The sequence below is a fragment of the Hyla sarda genome, chromosome 2, assembly GCF_029499605.1.
Source record: "Hyla sarda isolate aHylSar1 chromosome 2, aHylSar1.hap1, whole genome shotgun sequence".
In the NCBI taxonomy this organism is placed as follows: domain Eukaryota; kingdom Metazoa; phylum Chordata; class Amphibia; order Anura; family Hylidae; genus Hyla; species Hyla sarda.
In genome coordinates this window covers 191957762-191977649 of record NC_079190.1, presented here as the reverse complement: position 1 = coordinate 191977649, position 19888 = coordinate 191957762, and the positions used below count along the sequence as shown (strand labels likewise).

Sequence of the window (19888 nt, the reverse complement as noted above, 5' to 3'; positions counted from 1 at the left end):
CCATTTGAGGACCTAGGTACCTTAAAAGACCCTATGGTCAGAAAAGCGGAAATTTTTCTCAAAAGGGCTTGGGAGACTGCAGGGGCCACTCTAAAACCCAGTCGCTGGTACCACTGTTGCAAGATCCCTAGTGATGTGGGTTGACCAGTTATCTTCATTTGTGCAAAAGGATGTGCCCAAAGAGCAGACTCTTTCCTTAATGTCTACAATTAAAAAGCTTCTGCTTTTCTGGCGGATTCATCTTCAGATGCAGTTAGGTTATCCACCAGATCTGCAGCACTTGCTAACTCTGCCAGAAGAGTGCTCTGGATAAAAAATTGGTCAGGGGAAAGTGGCTCAAAAAGTAAGTTTTGTTCCATCCCCTGTGAGGGAGAATTTTTGTTTGGTTCTGTCCTCTCTTATGTATTAGATAAGGCTGGGGATAGGAAGAAGAGGTTCCCATCTTCCCATCTTTTCACTTTAAAGGGAAGAGAGGTGGTCAGAACGAAAATAGAGCTCCTTCTAACAAGTGGAAGTTTTCTCATAAGGGGAGTGGCCGTATGTTCAATCAGCCTAGCACTACCACCAAAAAACCTAACCCCCCAATGACTGGATCTCTGAGTAGGTGGCAGACTTAAGGGGTTTTTTCCAGAGTGGGAAAAAATTTCAAATAGTTCTTGGATAATCCAAAGTATAAGAGACGGTCCCCTTCTGGATTTTTTTTTTTTTTTAGTTTACCACCTACTCGTTTATTGGTTACTAAAGCCCCTCCAAGACCTTCAGGTCAGTCTTCTTTACAGGGAGAAGTATTATCCCTTATAGAGAAAGGGGTTTTGGTTCCTGTACCCCCACAAGAACAGGGTTTGATGTTTTATTCTACTTTTTCTTGTGGGAAAGCCAAATGGAACATTCACATTTGATTTATAATCCAGAGAACCCTATATTCCAATCTTAGATGATAGGATTATTTTAAGACCTGACACTGCTTTTTTTTACCTAAGGTTGTCTCAGATTTCCATTTGTCACAAGAAGTTGTCCTTCTGTGCGAATCCATCTTCAGAAGGTGAAAATTTGTTCCACATGCTTGATGTCCACAGGTGTGTGTGTTAGAGTATTTAAAAGGACCAAACATTTTCGGAAATCAGATAAATTTTGTTCAGGTTGCATGTCCCAATAGGGGAAATAGTGTCAGAGCAGATACTACCGCTAGGTGGGTAAGGCAGGCCGTTGTTGCAGCTTATTCCTCTGCAGGTCTGTCTCCTCCAGCCAATCTGAGAGCCCACTCTACTAGAGCAATTGCCTCATCATGGGCAGAGAAAGGAGGTGCTTCTTTTGCTCAGATCTGTAGGGAGGCTACTTGGTATTTCCCACATACTTTTTTTTCGGCACTAAAGGCTCAGGGCTGGCGATCTATCCTCCTTGGCTTTTGGGCACAAAGTTCTTCAGGCGGTGGCCCCTCCCTAATACTTCTCTGGTATTCTCTCTGGTGGTGCTGTCATGACCGGGTGGAAAGCCAGTAATTACTCACCGGTAATTCTATTTCCTTGAAGTCACGACAGTACCACAAACTATTCCCACCCTTTTTCTTGTTCTCACATGAGGTGTGTTCATTGTAGTGTTGCAAAAAAAAAGTTGTATATACGTTTGTGTATAGTGTACTTTATGTAGGGGTGCTTCTTAAGTTTCAGTAATTCACTGAGGCAGAGAGGGATGTGCATCCTTTTCGTACTCCAGGTTTCCTGTTCCTGGAGGAGGAGTCCATCTCTCTGGTGGTGCTGTCATGACTGAGGAAATAGAATTACTGGTGAGTAGTTACCGGCTTTCTCTCAAAAACACAAATGAGCACCCTACTGAGATGACCAGGTGCAATAATCAAATGCAAAAGCCAGAGGACCCATGGGAAATGTAGACTGCATTTCACAGCCCACATCCTTGTCCATTTTGTAAACCAAAATGAAGCCACATATATGCCACATCAGTAAAAAAGAGGTAGGAAAAAGGCATATTCAAGAAACTCTACTAAACTTGTCTGTTAGGCTGAAACAACTAATTGATCGTCAACTAATCGATTATGAAAATAGTTGTCAACTGCTTTCATAAGATTAACTGGTTGGTGGATTAGATGGTCAGCCAATGTCTAAAGTTCACATACACCTAGCAATTATCGCTATGTATATACAGTCATGGCCGTAAATGTTGGCACTCCTGAAATTTTTCAAGAAAATTAAGTTTTTTTTCCCAGAAAAGGATTGCAGTGACACATGTTTTGCTATACACATGTTTATTCCCTTTGTGTGTATTGGAACTAAACCAGAAAAGGAAGAAAAAAGCAAATTGGACATAATGTCACACCAAACTACAAAAATAGGCTGGACAAAATTGACACCCTTAACTTAATATTTAGTTGCACACCCTTTGGAAAAAATAACTGAAATCAGTCACTTCCTATAACCATCACTAAGCTTCTTACACCTCTCAGCCGGAATGTTGGACCACTCTTCCTTTGCAAACTGCTCCAGGTCTATTTTATTGGAAGGGCTCCTTTTCCAAGAGCAATTTTAAGATCTCTCCACAGGTGTTCAATGGGATTTAGATCTGGACTCATTTCTGGGTGCTTTTTTTTTTTTTTTTTTTTTTTTTCAATTCTTTATTTATGAATTTTCAAGACACAACAGTTGAGTCAACCAAGGAATTCAACAATAATTATATAAGTTCACAGGTACATAGCGCCTAAGACTTTTGACAGACTAACAAACGGTAGGTGTCTGCATAATAAATCCTATGTATGTACAAAACCCATGAGAGAGACATTGTGGGCCGGGGACACGACATACATGTAAGGATGGGTGAGAGGACCCACTGTCCACGAGCGAGGCCAGCTGCACCCGTGTACCATGGATGGTCTGTCTCAAGCAAGATGATTCAACTTACATGGTAGCATGGAAAGAAATTGAGATGGAAAGAAAGAGTAGGGGGTGAGGAACATAGAGCAAGTGGTCGGGAATTAGAAAGTGATGGAAGAGAAAGGTGGGGTGAGAAGTTGGAGGAAGGAGGGTGACCACAATAGGAGGGTAATGGATGAGATGGGGGCGAGGAAAGACACAATAGGGAGAAGAAAAAGAGGTGAGGGATGTAGGAGAACTCGAGGACAAGGGAAGACGCGGATGTGGGTAAATGCAGTACTGATGGAGTTCAATCGGTACGTCCAAACCAGAGTGTGTGATATGTGGGGGAAGGTCAGAAGAAACAAAGGAAACAGCGAGCAGTAATTAGGGAGTTCCAGGGGAGGCTAGGTACCTCCTCCACGGGGTCCACGTCTGCAGAAAACGGTCATGTGTGTGAGTCCCCCAGCTCGACAACTCCTCCAAGCGGCATATCTGTGAGACTCTGCCCTTCCATTCATCAACAGTTGGCGGAGTGGTCTGACGCCAGTGTAACGGGATAAGGGCCTTAGCCGCTGTGAGTAAATGCGCTGTCAGGGATTTGGGATGTAGGGGGCACCCTGAGCCCGGGAGCCCAAGGAAGATCTGGAGTGGTGTAAGGTCAACCCTAGTGCCAGTCACCTCAGTCATAGTCTCCTCCACACCCCTCCAGAAGTCTTTTAGGAGGGGGCAATGCCACCATATGTGTGAGAGGGAGCCCATGTCACCCCCACATCTCCAGCACTCCGATGTCTGTGTGAGGCCCCAATGTCTGAGCAGCTCGGGTGTCCTATACCACCTAGCTAGCAGTTTGTAATGTCCCTCCTGTAACCTAACGCACTTAGAGAACCCATGAGAGCTATCTAGAATCTTCTTCTTGTCAGCGTCAGTGAGGATAACATTCAATTCCTTTTCCCAGGAGGTGAGGAAAAGCGGAGGAGTAGCACCGTCCTCGTCCATATAATGTGAGCGGAATACAGAGAGCCGCGGCCTAGTGTCAATGTCCGTGGTAGCTAAAGCTAGTCTGTCTACCCAGGATAGGTTGGAGCCGATGACCTATTGCCTCAGTAAGGAGGCACATGTGCGCCGTATAATGTAGCTTTGCATGAAATTTAGAATCGTGGTCGGGATCAGCTCCTGGATTACCTCCTGAGACGGTGGGTGGCCATCTCTACACAAAAGCTTCAGCGGCACGGATCTAAAATGTCTCCAAACACCATCCACCTCCGAGGCGTAGGGCGTCAGGATGTGTGGAATCAGTGAGCTCGGTAAAGCTGGGGACAGGGTAGGTTTGCCTCGAACCATACGTCCGCCCGACCTATTAAAAGCCTTTTTAAGCAGGAGTGTGCCCCGCAGCAATGGGTTAGCTATCTGGGTGAGTATGCCTGTCGAGGGGAGCCAGAGTGTTCTCTCGCGTGAGGTATCAGGTACCGCTAGTTGTAGTGATTCTAAAGAGGTGCCCTGCAGAAGGCTAGTGCGAGAGAGAATCTCCGTCCATCTCTGCAAATGCACCACCCGGTACCATTGCTCGACATCCGGGAGAGCTATGCCCCCGTGTGATTTACGCCTGAGCAGGAGTTTGTACGGCAAGCCTGGCTTCTTGCCTGACCAGAGAAAGGAGAACAATCGCTTCCATTGAAGCAAATGCTTGGTCGGTAAGGCAATAGGTACCATTCTGAGCAAGTACAGGATGGAGGGCATAATGTACGTCTGTAGTAGATTCCGCCTACCTATCCAAGACAAGAAGGGCAACTGGTAAGACTCTAACTGTCGTTTCAGTTTTGCAAACATAGGCACGTAGTTGGCTGTAAACAGGTCAGACAGCGATGGGGGCAAGGCAATGCCTAGGTAAGTAATGTGGTCTGACGGCCATCGGTAAGGGGAGGAGTTTTGTAAGAGTACGGCTCTAGTGTTGGGCAAGGAAACATTCAATATTTCCGACTTAGTGTAATTGACCTTAAAGTTGGAGAGCGAGCCGAAATGGTCTAGCAAGTCTTGCACTTTTTGGTAAGGCGGTCTCCGGGTTTGTGATGAGAAGGAGCAGATCGTCCGCGAAAGCAGCGGCTTTATGCTCATGCTCACCCACCACCAAGCCTTCAATCGTCTTCTCCCTCCGTAAAGCCTGCAATAACGTCTCCATGACTATAATGTACAATGACGGGGAGAGGGGGCACCCCTGCCGAGTACCATTTCTGATCCGGAAGGTGGGGGACAAAGTGCCATTGACCCTAACGCGCGCGCTCGGGCTCGAATAAAGCGACATGACAGCTGACGTGAATGCTTGGGGCACTCCAAATGAGGCCAATGTGTGTTGTAAGTACTGCCAGGAGACTCGAATGCCTTCTCGGCGTCTGTGCCGAGGAGGATAAGCGGTGCATGTGTGGACCTAGCATAATGCATTGCGTGCATCACCCTAAGGGCGTTGTGTCTGCCCTCCCTGCCACGCACGAAACCCGTTTGATCCGGATGTATGAGGCGTGGGAGATATCGCCCCAGTCTAAGCGTTAGCACCTTGGCCCACACCTTCACGTCAAGATTGAGTAAAGATATGGGCCTGTAGCTGGAACATAAGAGATGATCCTTGCCTTCTTTAGGAAGGATAGTAATATGTGCTTCGAGCGCTTGAGCAGGCAGGCTACCTCCCATCAATAGAGCGTTGCACCAGTGCATCAACTTGGGGGCCAGGACCTCCTGAAATGTCTTATAGTAAGTCAGGCTAAGTCCATCTGGGCCCGGGCTTTTGCCGTTAGGGAAAGATTGTAGTACTTTCTGTACCTCCTCAATGGTGCAAGGCTCTAAGAGGGATGCACCCTCCTCTGCAGTCAAGGTGGGTAGTGCCAGCGAGCGCAGAAAGGATGTTATAGCTTGAGATCGTTGTGTGTGGTCAGGGATATGGGGAGAGATGTTATATAGGGTAGTATAATAATCCGTGAAAGCCGAGGCGATTTTCATAGTGTCTGTGGTTAGTTGGTGTGCGTCTGTTTTAATGGCAGGGATAAATGTCTTCTCCTTCCGCTTTTTAATCATAGCCGACATCAGTCGCCCCCCCCTTGTCCCCATGTTGGAATAACTTTTGACGGAAGCGTATTACAGAGTCCGCATGTTTCTGAGTGAGTATGTCTCGCAGCTGTTCCCTAACAGAAGTGAGTTCCCGGGCAACGGATGGGGAGAACGGAGCTCTGAATCGTCTCTCAAGCTCAGTAAGTCGCTCCAACAGGGAAGAGACCTCCCGTGCCCTCTCTTTCTTGACTTTAGAGCCTAAGGCAATTAAGATGCCTCGCATGTATGCTTTATGCGTCTCCCATACCGTTGGCCAGGAAACGTCTGGAGTGAGATTTATATCAAAGAAGGCTTGAATTTGATATGAGAGGTTAGAAACCGTTTCGGGATGTGACAGTAAGGAGTCATTTAGGCGCCACGTCCAATCCCGCCTGGGGAGGTGCGTGAGAGTGGACGTGGCAGTGACGGGTGAGTGGTCTGACAAAGTCCTAGGTGCTATTGTGGAGTGGTGGAACGATGGTAGGAGGCTTTCGTGGCAGAGGAGGTAATCCAGGCGCTGAGCAGACTGATGGGGGGTGGAGAAGAAAGTGTAGGAGTGGTCACCTGGGTTGTGCAGACGCCAGATTTCAGCAAGACCCAACTCCTGTAGTTTGTTCCTCAGGGTGCGTAGGTCAACCGGTCGGATTGCCGACCTCCGCGTAGAGGAGTCCAGCAGGGGTTCTAGAGTGACGTTCAAGTCAGCCCCTATAATAATAGGACCCTCCGCGAAGGCCCTCAATCTCTCCAATGTACCCAACAGCCAGGGAATCTGTTTTTTGTTTGGGGCATATAAAGAGGCTAAGGTGTATGTCACGGCTCCAATCCTACCTTTGATGAACAGCGCCCTCCCGTCAGCCGAGTCGTAAGAGTCAAGGAGTTGGAAGGGGACCTCCCTCTGCAATGCAATAGATACCCCTCTGGAGGAGGAGTTCGAGCTCCCACTATGAAACCAAAGAGAAAAGTAGTTAGAAGGTAGTTTGGGAATCCTATGCTTCTTAAAATGTGTTTCCTGTAAGAACAATACAGACACTTTCTCTTTCTGCAATAAAGATAATACATTATGTCTCTTACACGGAGAATTAAAGCCATGTACATTGTACTTCATAAACTGGATAGTGGCCATGGCACACAAGGTAGCAGCTGGATGTAGCAGGTGCGATCAAGGGGTCGACAAGACAGGGGAGACACTACAAACAAGACGAGACTGGTGGCAGACGTACTAGGGCCGGGGGTAGACCGAGACAAGACACCAAGGGGGAGGGGGGGGGAGACGGAGGGGAGGGGGAGAAGTAGAAAGGGGAAAGAATGAGAGGGTCAGATAGTGAAAAGGGAGAAACAGTTCACTATAGGCGATAAAGCAGCCAATGGGAGGGTAAAGTACAAAAGTGTACAGGTGAGGGGGAAATGAAGAGGAGATAGCCTTTCTACAAAGAGAGAAAGAAAAAGGGGGGGGGTGTAGAAAGTAGGGTTACGGATAAATTCCTGAACCGACGACCAAATCGACCATAATTAGAACCTTAAAACTCTAAAATAGGTAAATGTTAAGAAATACAGCCCTCAGAGTAACATATGTGCAGAACATGCGGGACAAATAGCGGACTAAGTGCGAACCCACTGTAATAGGTAGCTAGCTGTAAGATTAAATTAAATGAAACGACATGGCATGACATGACATGACCCCCCCCCCCCCTCCCCAGCAACTCAGCCAGCCAGTCGGTCAGCCACCCCCATCCCCCGCCAGTCGTTTAGACCACACACGGACCCCTAGGAAATAAGGTATCAAAGCAAGTCCGAGGAGGCTCAGCAGAGGTCCATCACATCTACTTGGTAGGTATCAAGGCGTGCCCTTCGCGCCAGTCCATGCCAACAGTCCAGCCACACCTCAGATGACCGAGTGGGGCATACAGCAGTGGCCCGTTTGACCGGTGAGTCTCATGCCTCCAAGTGTCCGTGGGGGGTCAAGGAAGGGTTAGGGAAGGGTCCGTGGGGGCAGGGAAGTCCAGGGCCCAAAGTATGCGAGTGGCAATGGGGTAGCTCTCGGCTAGCAGGTTGTGAATGGTGGCAGTCACGAGCAGGTACTATGCAGGGAGAGGAGGGGAGGGGGGGTGGTGGCAGCAAGAGATGCCGTGATCTACGGTATAGGGCCAGGAGGTTGGGGGGGGAAGGCCACGTGAATGCAATATGCTGCGCTACAGGGGAGACACTGCGTCGCAGCCCCGCAACATTAAGAACTGACAGGTCATGCTGTAGAGTAACACAAAGGCCGTCAGGCTGTGGAACAATGGAAGTCCATCGACAGAACACAGCAGGGTCGTTCCGCAAGTGCTGAATAGTTCCAGGCAAGCAACAATAAGCCAGGCGCTCTGCAAACGGGCTATAACGGCCAAGGCGGGCAGTACAGTAACTAGGAAACTTAAATGAAGGCAATATACTTATCGGACAGGAGACCGGTGGAGATCAGGTGGTGTCATAGTCCTTCTGTAGCTTAGCTGCATGTCTGCGGGCTTTAGAAGGTTTAGGCTTTTCTGCTCGCGGGCCTCCAATCTGCTTCGGGAGCGACGGCAGTGTGTGGCACATATTCACTGGCAGCCAGGAGGGGATGGCAATTGGGTCAATTTCCAGCAGCGCCCAGGCTTTATCAAGCTCATCAGATCTGATGGAGATCCTTTTCCCACCTTTCAGTATGGAGATGCCGAAGGGGAACAACCACATGTAAGGTAAGTGGTGCTCTCTGAGTTTCTGCAGCAGGGGGTTAAGGAGACGTCGCTTAGCCAGCGTGGATGGAGCGATATCTTCGTAGATCTGTATCTGCGTACCTTCAAATCTCAGGTCCTCAGTTTCTCTATTGGCCCTGAGGACCGCAGCAGTATCCAGATAGCTGAGCAGCCCGCAGACCAGGTCTCTGGGAGGTTCGTTCGGTTGTGGCTTAGGCTTCAGCGCCCTATGAACCCGTTCTATGACAATGGCTGCTGCTCTTTCATCTCCTAGCAAGGAGGCGAAAATCTGCATGGTGACGCCATGGAGGGCTTCCGAAGCGTATGTCTCGGGTACGCCTTTAATCCTCACGTTTTTCCTCCGACTCCGGTTTTCCTGGTCTTCCAACATCAAGAAGGCTTTATTGAGTTGGTTCTCGTGGTGCTGGAGCTGGTGCCCAGTTGAGTCGCAGAAGGACACTGTGTCAGTCAATGCCGTTTCCAAGTGCTCTGTGCGGGAGACCGCATGGCGGACTTCCGACTTAATATCCGCCAGCTCCTGTAGCACCGGTACGAAGGCCGCTTGGATCGCTTTAGCAACCGCTTGTTGCACAGTCTTTCTCAGAAAGGCTTTGGTTAGATGAAGTTTCGGGTCTTCCCCACCTGAGTCCACCTGGCTACTGCAGTAACTCTCGTCTTCTGATGCCTCGTCTCCGTCAGCGGCGGCGGCGGGAGCCAGCGCCATCTTGGAAGACCGCGCCGGGCTCTGCTGGGACTTTGCCCTCAGGTATTTCGTCATGTCCGCCTGGTTCTTGTTAGATTTCGTTGGACCAGGGGTGGCACTAGGACAGTCACGATCCGTTCTGCCCATTTTGGTGTAAGATGAGGAGCTGTATAAGGTCGGTTCAGGTCTCGGTCGTGGAGAGCAGCGCAGTTAAGCGGCCATCCAGCTCAGCGGTCAGGCTCCGCCCCCCATTTCTGGGTGCTTTTTGATGTATGTTTGGGGTCATTGACCTGCTAGAAGACCCAAGATCTCGGACACAAACGCAGCTTTCTTAGATTTCATGATGCCTTGCACACATTCAAGGCACCCAGTGCCAGAGGCAGCAAAATAACCCCGAAACATCATTAAACCTCAACCATATTTCACTGTAGGTACTGTGTTCTTTTCTTCGTAGATCTCATTCTGTTTTCAGTAAACAGAAGACCAAGATAGAGCTTTTTGGAAAAGCACATCATTCTAATCTGTCCACAAGACGTTTTCCCAGAAGGATTTTGGCTTACTCGGGTTCAATTTGGCAAAATGAAGTCTTGCTTTTTTATGTCTGTGACAGCATTGGAGTCCTCTTGGGTCTCCTGCCATAGCATTTCATTTAATTTAAATGTCGACTGATAGTTTTGCGCTGACACTGATGCTCCCTGAGCCTGCAGGACAGCTTGAATATCATTGGAACTTGTTTGGGAATGCTCAGACAGTTCTCTTCTCCTTTCTGTTGTCCACGCTTAGTGTGGCAAACACAATGCAAAGACTGAGTGAACTTCTCTCCCTTTTATATGCTTTCAGGTGAGATTTTTATATTGCCCACACCTTACTTGCCCCAGGTGAGTTTAAAGGAGCATCACATGCTTGAAACTATCTTATTTTTTCACAATTTTCAAAGGGTGTTAATCATTTTGTCCAGACCATTTTTGGAGTTTGGTGTGACATAATGTCCAATTTTGCATTTTTTTTTTTTTCCTCCCTTTTTTGGTTTAGTTCCAATGCACACAAAGGGAATAAACATGTGTATCGCAAAACATGTTACTGCAATCCTTTTCTGTGAGAAATACTTCATTTTCTAGAAAAATTTCAGGGGTGCCAACATTTACGGCCATGACTGTATATATGCATCTGTGGTCCTCTGCAGCCTGTTTAGTGAAGAGGGGGGCCAGCACATACCATCTTCTGCTTTCTGCAGCTATCATGAGTCCCCCGTGTGAAGTCTCTGTGCTAAAGGCCGGACACACAATAGTTGCAGAGAAGATGCAGGAAGTGGAAGATTGTGTGCTGGCCCCCTCTTCACTAAATAGGCTGTTGGGGGCATGTAGGATGGACAACCAGGGAATGCTGCCCCTCCTATCTGGCCACAGGTATAGCTGCCACAAGAACAAGCTCGTATCAACTGATCCCCGCTGCGCATCTGCCGTAGTAGACAGGCACTGTCTACTACGGGAAATCCGCCACTACGAGCGAACACACAGTGCTACCCAGCCGCAGCTGCGGATGCACCCTGTGTGACCCTACCCTTAACCATTTAAGGACGCAGGGTGTACCTGTACACCCTGCGCTCAACCCCGGTATATATAACGCGGGGTCACGCCGTGACCCCACGTTATACCAGGTCGGTCCCGGCAGCTTATGAAAGCCGGGACCCTGGGCTAATGGCGTTCAGAGCAGATCGTTGTGCCGCGTGCTATTAACCCTTTAGACGTGGATTTCAAAGTTGATCGCCACGTCTAAAATGAAAGTGAAAGCTTCCCGGCAGCTCAGTCGGGGTGAAATCGCGATGTCTCAATCACCTACAACGCGAGCGGAGGTCCCCTTACCTGCCTCCGTCGCGTCTTGATTGCTCTAAGCCTGAAATCCAGGCTTGACCGCCGATAACACTGATCTTTGCCGTGTCAATGCACGGCAATGATCTGTGTAGCAGATCAGTGTGCGCAGTTTAATTGCCACCCGGGAGGGCTATAACACTGCAAAAAAAGTGAAAAAAAGTTCAGAAAGATCATTTAACCCCTTCCCTAATAAAAGTAAGAATCCCCCCCCCCCTTTCCAATAAAAAAATAAAATAAAATAAAATTTAAATAAAAATAAATAATGGGGTATCGCCGCGTGCGGAAATGTCCGAACTATAAAAATATATTGTTAAAGGGGAAGTCCAGTGGTAAAAAACTTTTCCCCTATCCTAAGGATAGGGTATAAGTTTCAGATTGCGGGGGGGTCCGACCGCTGGGGGCCCCCGCGATCTCCTGTACGGGGCCCGGGCTCACTGGCCAGACGTGGCCGACACGCCCCCTCAATACAACTCCATGATAGAGCCGGAGATTGCCGAAGGCAGTGCTCCGGCTCTGCCATAGAGTTGTATTGAGGGGGTGTGTCGGCTGCCGCTTCGTGCGGTGGTAAACACGCCCCCTTCCTGCGGGCTGTCAGGGCCCCTTCGGATAGGGGATAAGTGTTTCACAGGCGTGATGCAGCGCAGTTTTTAGCTGGCCGAAGACTTCAGGGTAAGTATAGGAAGATGAGGTCTGCGGGTGAGTATGTACTACATTCCCCCTTCCTTCCTCCTCTACTTTCTAGGGGTCTTATACACTGTGCCCAGCTTCTCGGCCACCATTGCTGGTGGCTGCTCTGGGCAAGACCCCCTCATGGCCCCAGCTCCATACCTATAGGAGTCAGTCTGGTGGCCTGTCCCTCCCTTATCTGGCCAATTGGCTCCCCAGCTCCACTCAGCTATGGACATTTTTTCCTCCAGCTCCGCTAACCCCGCCCCCCCCCCACCCCGTTTGCAGTCAATAGTGGAGTGACCGTGTATTCAGGTCGGGGCTTAGTGTATTCCGACTCTGGCTAGTCCAGGGTTCACATTTCTCTTGCCAGAAAAGGCGTCATGGAGAGATAAACTGCTCTACTACTCCGGCTGGTTCAACCATCACATTTTTCTCCATGGCATGGATATTAGTGGTCTTGCTACCTATTTCTGTTGTTTTGTTGCCTGTTGTTACTTTCTTTCGGACATTTCTCCTTTTGTTGTTTAACTTCTCCTACTACTTTGTGACACAGCTGATTAGCTCAGTGCCTGTGGGTGGGTATATCCTGCTGGGAGGAGCTGATTTCTTTTTTGCCTAGTGTCAGCCTCCCAGTGGCAGTAGCATAATACCTATGGTCTCTGTGTTCCCCAGTGAAGTCTACGAGAGATTTTACAGTGAGTACAAAAAAAAGTCTCCTTTTTCTCTGTAACTTGCTCCTGTCTAGTTATTCATATTTTTTAGTTTTTACATTTTAAAACCAAAAAAATGTATTACATTTTATATTTCAGGTGCGTATCATCATATATTAATGTCCAGGAAAGGGATCCAAAAGCTCACCGGTTTCTTGGACTCCTGTATGAAATTGAAGGCAATGTGGAAAAATCTGTTGGCTGCTACAAGGTAATATTACTGTAATTCTGATCATGTATAACAGCCTCTTGTAGGTACATACTAAAAATCACTAACTTGAAAAATAAAATATCCTTAATGTTTCTTTCTTTTGTTTCCATTGTCTTTGTAGCGATCATTGGAATTAAATCCTACTCAGAAGGATCTTGTCCTTAAGATTGCAGAACTAATATGCACTATGAATGTCACAGATGGCAGAGCGGAATACTGGGTGGAAAGAGCAGCCAAACTGTTTCCAGGGAATCCTGTCATTTACAGGCTAAAAGTAAGCAATATTGTACTGAGGTCTAGGGTTAGGCACCAAAACGACTATTAAGTTACAGATAAGGCTATTGCTTCTCTCACTTTGCCAATGTGGGGGGGGAGTGTTAAAGGGGTATTTCAGCTTTATACATCTTATACCCTATCCAAAGGATGGGGGATAAGACGTATGATCACAGGGGTCCTGCCGCTGGGGACCCTTGTGATCTCTGTACAGCCCCCGGCATTTTGTCCAGCGCTTTCTCAAAGACAGGGATGTGTCGTCACGGCCACGCCTTCTAGTGACGTCACACCACACCCCTCCCTAACTGCCCCTCTCATAGACATGAATGGAGCGTGTGTGGCTGTGATGTCACTAGGGGGGAGGGCGTGGCCGTGATATCACTTCCCCCATCTCGGAGTCAGCGCCCGGCACAGAATGCCGGGGCCTGCACAGAGATCGCTGTGGGACCCCTGCTATCATACATCTTATCCCCTATCCTTTGGATAGGGGATAAGATGTATAAAGCCGGAATACTCCTTTTAATGTGGAGTTATAGTTCATCTATCCCCATGAGTACCAGTTGTATTGCCACTTTTACTCGATAGCATAATCAGTAGCACTACGAAGGCTATGTTCACACTATGTTTTCCCCCTGTGTGCATTTTGTTGGACATTTGGCAGCACTTTTGAGTCCCACAAAGTGAATGTTTGGGAAATGGACCAAATGTTGCCACTAGTTGACTCCATTTCATCTGTTAAACTCAATATATGTACATGTTTGCATTCGTTTTTGAAAGGTTGCTGACATATACCCTGAATGTATAGAGAAAATATGATGTGAGAGTTGATCTACTGTTATAACGCTCTTGAATTTTTGTTTTTGTTACATTTTCCTACTTTAATCTTTTACCTAGGAGCAGCTGCTTAACTTGCAGGGTGAAGCTGGTTGGAATCGTTTGTTTGACTTAATCCAGTCAGAGCTATTTGCACGACCTGATGATGTTCATGTAAATATCAGACTGGTGGAGTTGTTTCGGTCCAATAAGAGACTAGATGAAGCAGTGATCCATTGTCTCAAGCCGGAGAGGAGAGCTCTACGTAACCACTTAGAGTGGTGCTCATGTGTTGTACAGGTTTTAAAGGTCAGCAGATTTTATAAGATATGTAGCCATACTTTGCAGACTTAAAGGGGTACTCTGGTGGAAAACTTTCTTTTAAATCAACTGATGCCAGAAAGTTAAACAGATTTGTAAATTACTTCTATTAAAAAAAAGAAATTTTCTTTTTGTATTTTTCTGTCATGACCACGGTGCTTTCTGCTGACACCTCTGTCCATGTCAGGAACTGTCCAGAGCAGGAGAAAATCGCCATATTAAACACATGCTGCTCTTGACAGTTCCTAGAATGGACAGAGGTGTCAGCAGAGAGCACTGTGGTCGTGACAGAAAATAAATCCAAAAATAAAAGAATTTCCTCTGTAGTATACAGCCGCTAAGAAGTACTGGAAGGAATAAGATTGTTTAATAGAAGTAATTTACAAATCTGTTTTAACTTTCTGACATCAGTTGATTAAAATAAATAAATTTCCACCGGAGTGCCCCTTTTTAATGGTTTAGTTCTAATTTTGAACAGGTTCCACAGGTGAAATATGAATACTGAGTTTAATGTTACTGTCTTTTGAATAAACTTTTGACATGTTGTCCAGTCCTTATGATTTCTCCCTCACTTGTCTTAAACATGTCTTTAAGTCAAAAGTTTATTCAAATGACTGACACTTAACTCTTAGACAACACAGGGCGTGAATGTATGCGGTGGTCGCGGATGGTGAATATTAAACGTGTTCACAAGCTGAGTGTGCTTCATACCCAGTAAGTACCAGCTGCTGGGACATACCACTAATGCCAGGCATCTGTGAACTCACCAATGTCTGGCTTTAACCCTTCAGATGCCTCAATGAAAGAGTACCTGTCACAAAGCTAAACTTTTAATATATTGTTCTCCTGGCAGAAGACCAAACTCAGGAAGTGCATGTGGGGCATGGAGAGGCACAACTCTCACAGGCTTCAGTAACATTGTAACTGCTGGTGTTTGCCCACTTTCTCCTGCCGGGAGCTTACACAATGTGAGCAAGTGGAAAGGTATGATAGAGCTTTTTAACCCCTTAAGGACCCAGCCAATTATCACCTTAAGGACCCTGACATTTTTTGCACATCTGACCACTGTCACTTTAAAGGGTACCTCTCATCAAATAAACTTTTGATATATTTTAGATTAATGAATGTTGAATAACTTTCTAATAGCATGTTAATGAAAAATATGCTTCTTTCTATTGTATTTTTCCCGATCAGTCCTGTCAGCAAGCATTTCTGACTCATGCTGGAGTCCTAAACACTCCAAACAGCCAAACAGGCTGTGAACAAAGCAGACTGGCAGCTCGTAGTGTTCAGGACTCCAGCATGAGTCTGAAATGCTTGCTGCCAGGACTGGTTGGGAGACCCCTAGTGGTCATTTCTTCAAAGTGGAAAATTAAATAGAAAGAAGCATATTTTTTAATAACATGCAATTGTAAAGTTATTCTGCATACATTAATCTATAATATATCAAGCATTAATAACTCTTAGATGCTTTTACTTTTTATTGTTATTTCGAGATTTTTTTCGTGACATATTCTACTTTTAGTGGTAAAATGTTGTCGATACTTGCATCATTTCTTGCAAAATGAGATAATTTAGCATTTTTTTTTTTTTTACCTTTTGAAACTCTCTGCTATTAAGGAAAATGGACATCTCAAATGATATATTGATTCACATATACATTGTCTACTTTGTTTGCATCATAAAGTTGACATGTTTTTACTTTTGGAAGACATCAGAGTGCTTCAGAGTTTAGCAGCAATTTTCCAATTTTTCACAAAATTTTCTAAATCCGAATTTTTCAGGGACCGGTTCAGTTTTGAAGTGGATTTGAGGGGCCTTCGTATTAGAAATACCCCATAAATGACCCCATTATAAAAACTGCACCCCTCAACGTATTCAATATGACATTCAGTAAGTGTGCTAACATTCAGTAGGTGTTTCACAGGAATAGCAGCAAAGTGAAGGAGAAAATTCAAAATCTTCATTTTTTACACTCGCATGTTGTTGTAGACCCAGTTTTTGAATTTTTACAAGGGTTAAAATGAGAGAAATCTTCCTAAAATTTACTCAGAACCCCCTGGCCATTTGCACGGAATGCCTGCTGATAAATATCAGCAGTCATCACGGTCCGGTCCCTGCCTGGCGTGCGGCTCCATTCTTGCGGTGGAAATGAGGGCTGCGGGGATGCCATCCACGGCAGGCTGGCGCGATGACATCACATCATCGTGCTGGTGCCCGGAGATCACGTCCCCGCAGCTCTCACTCACACAGCAAGAATGTAGCAGCATGTGAGAAAGGTGACCACTGCTCGGGCGCGGTATGGATGGGCAAATTATAAGTGAGGGGGCACATGTCAGGGGGGCATTATATGTGAGGAACTCAGGACATGGGGCATTATATTTGGGGGTCACAGGACAGGGGTACATTATATGTGGGGGCACATGACAGTTCCCAACCCCCCACCCGGCAAGTGCCCATAAAATGCACGGAATATCGGTATAAGTTATCGGCTATCGGCCTGAAAGTTCACAGGGTATCTGTACCGGCTCTAAAAAAAAAATCTATCGGTCGATCCCTAGTTGACAGGTACTCTTTAAAGTTGATTGCTCCATCTAAAGTAAATACAAATATGTTGCTGGTCTTTTGGCAGTAAGTGTGAATGTACTCCAGTGTGTGTGTGTGTGTGTGTGTGTGTGTGTGTGTGTGTGTGTGTGTGTGTGTGTTAGTCTATGGTTAGCAGTGTGTATTTGCTTATAGATTAACATATAGATTGGGGAGGGGGTGTGAGATTAAGAATTATATGCATACTACGTGCCATTCCTCTTGGACAGTTTTGGCTAATTTCAGATTAATTCCACACAAAAAAAAATTTTTTTTTTGATGTCTTGCTAAGGAAGAGTTCAAAATAAAATAGTCCTATTTACCTGCTGGAACTGTATACTTAAAGGGGTTATCTGGAAATAGAAAAGCTAAGATTTCTTCCAAAAACAGCACCACACCTGTTGTGTATGGTATTACAAATTTGCTCCAATCACTTGAACTGGTGTGTGTGTGTGTCTATGTGTATGTATATGTATATATTATACATACTTGCATATATACACACATGCACACACAGTGCATAGTGGAAGTATTCGGCCCCCTTGAACTTTTCGATCTTTTGCCACATTTCAGGCTTCAAACATAAAGAGAGAAAACTGTAATTTTTGGTGAAGAATCAACAAGTGGGACACAATCATGAAGTGGAATGAATTTTATGGATATTTCAAACTTTAACAAATAAACTGAAAAACTGCAAAATTATTCAGCCCCTTTACTTTCAGTGCAGCAAACTCTCTCCAGAAGTTCAGTGAGGATCTCTGAATGATCCAATGTTGACCTAAATGACTAATGATGATAAATAGAATCCACCTGTGTGTAATCAAGTCTCCGTATAAATGCACCTGCACTGTGATAGTCTCAGAGGTCCGTTTAAAGTGCAGAGAGCATCATGAAGAACAAGGAACACACCAGGCAGGTCCGAGATACTGCAGAAGTTTAAAGCCGGATTTGGATACAAAAAGATTTCCCAAGCTTTAAACATCTCAAGGAGCACTGTGCAAGCGATAATATTGAAATAGAAGAAGTATGATCAGAGATTCAGCCAAGAGGCCCATGATAACTCTGGATGAACTACAGCTGAGGTGGTTGACACTGTCCATAGGACAACAATCAGTCGTATACTGCACAAATCTGGCGTTTATGGAAGAGTGGCAAGAAGAAAGCCATTTCTTAAAGATATCCATAAAAAGTGTTGCATAAAGTTTGCCACAAGCCACCTGGGTGACACACCAAACATGTGGAAGAAGGTGCTCTGGTCAGATGAAACCAAAATCGAACTTTTTGGCAACAATGAAAAACTTTGTTTGGCGTAAAAGCAACACAGCTCATCACCCTGAACACACCATCCCCACTGTCAAACATGGTGGTGGCAGCATCATGGTTTGGGCCTTCTTTTCTTCAACAGGGACAGGGAAGATGGTTAAAATTGATGGGAAGATGAATGGAGCCAAATACAGGACCATTCTGGAAGATAACCTGATGGAGTCTGCAAAAGACCTGAGACTGGGACGGAGATTTGTCTTCTAACAAGACAATGATCCAAAACATAAAGCAAAATCTACAATGGAATGGTTCACAAATAAACCTATCCAGGTGTTAGAATGGCCAAGTCAAAGTCCAGACCTGAATCCAATCGAGAATCTGTGGAAAGAACTGAAAACTGCTGTTCACAAACGCTCTCCATCCAACCTCAGCTCCAGCTGTTTTGCAAGGAGGAATGGGCAAAAATTTCAGTCTCTCGATGTGCAAAACTGATAGACATACACCAAGGGACTTACAGCTGTAATCGCAGCAAAAGATGGCGCTACAAAGTATTAACTTAAGGGGGCTGAATAATTTTGCTCGCTCAATTTTTTATTTGTTAAGGTTTGAAATATCCAATAAATTTCGTTCCACTTCATGATTGTGTCCCATTTGTTGATTCTTCACAAAAAATTATCTTACATCTATGTTTGAAGCCTGAAATGTGGCAAAAGGTCAAAGTTCAAGGGGGCCGAATACTTTCACTATGCAGTGTATATATGTATATATAATATGGTGTGTGTGTGTGAATATATATATATATATATATATATATATATATATATTTCCAAAATACCAACAGAGCAGCACATCCAAAAGGCAGATAAGTAAAGCGGTGCCAGCGGCAAAATAGCCCGGTCAAGGCGGTCACACATCCAAGGTAGTAATCCGCAGCACTCCAGGAGTAGGTGCAAAAATAAAGTGCTTTATTCCATACTAATACAGAGCAACGTTTCAGCTGCCATGCATGCTTGAGAAAGGCTGCATGGCAGCTGAAACGTTGCTCTGTATTAGTATGGAATAAAGCACTTTATTTTTGCACCTACTCCTGGAGTGCTGCGGATTACTACCTTGGAGATAGATATATATATATATATATTATTTTTTTTTTTTGTGTGTGTATGTACATAATATATTATGTATGTATAAGGGATGCACCGAAATTTCGGCTGCCGAAAATTCCCTTTTCGGCTGAGGGAATTTTCAGCCGACTATTTGGGGGGGGTCATGGCTTGACCCATAGAGGACACAAGGTGTACAGGTACACCCTAGACCCCTCCTCGCAATTAAAAAAAAAAAAAAAAAAAAAGAAGAAAAATAAGTCAATTTAAAATCAACATACAGATTTTTAATCACATCGTATATCAGAAGAAAATAAATAAGTGATTTTAAAAAATGAAGAAAAGAATACCGATAAAATTTAAAATATAAAAATTTTGTTCAATATAGTTTGACTTCTTGTAAAAGTAGAGCAATATTAGAAAAACTATATAAATTGTGTATCATTTTAATTTAATTGACCTACAGAATAAAGATAACCTATCATTTTAACCATGAAGTGCTTAAAAACGAAACCCCCCCACAAATATTTTTTTGGTTTTTTGTTTTGCGCAACATTTTATGGTAAAATGGAAGATGTCATGACAAAGTACAATTGGTCATGGGGGGGGGGGGGGGAAAGCCCTCATATGGGTCTGTAGGGGAAAAAATAAAAAACTAATAGCTGTTAAAGGGCCAGAAGGAAAAAGCGAAAATGCTAAATTGGAATTTTTCTGTGTC

General features: G+C 45.4%; 1 protein-coding gene across 1 annotated transcript in view; it reads left to right on the top strand.

Annotated features, from left to right (window-relative positions):
- LOC130355635 (ranBP2-like and GRIP domain-containing protein 4) overlaps positions 1–19888 on the top strand; it is a gene marked incomplete in the record, with an annotated part of 147391 nt that overhangs the window by 10415 nt on the left and 117088 nt on the right. The window contains 3 exon segments of the mRNA XM_056556025.1: positions 12706–12817; positions 12939–13091; positions 13985–14212. Coding sequence (XP_056412000.1) covers positions 12706–12817; positions 12939–13091; positions 13985–14212 — 493 coding nt within the window.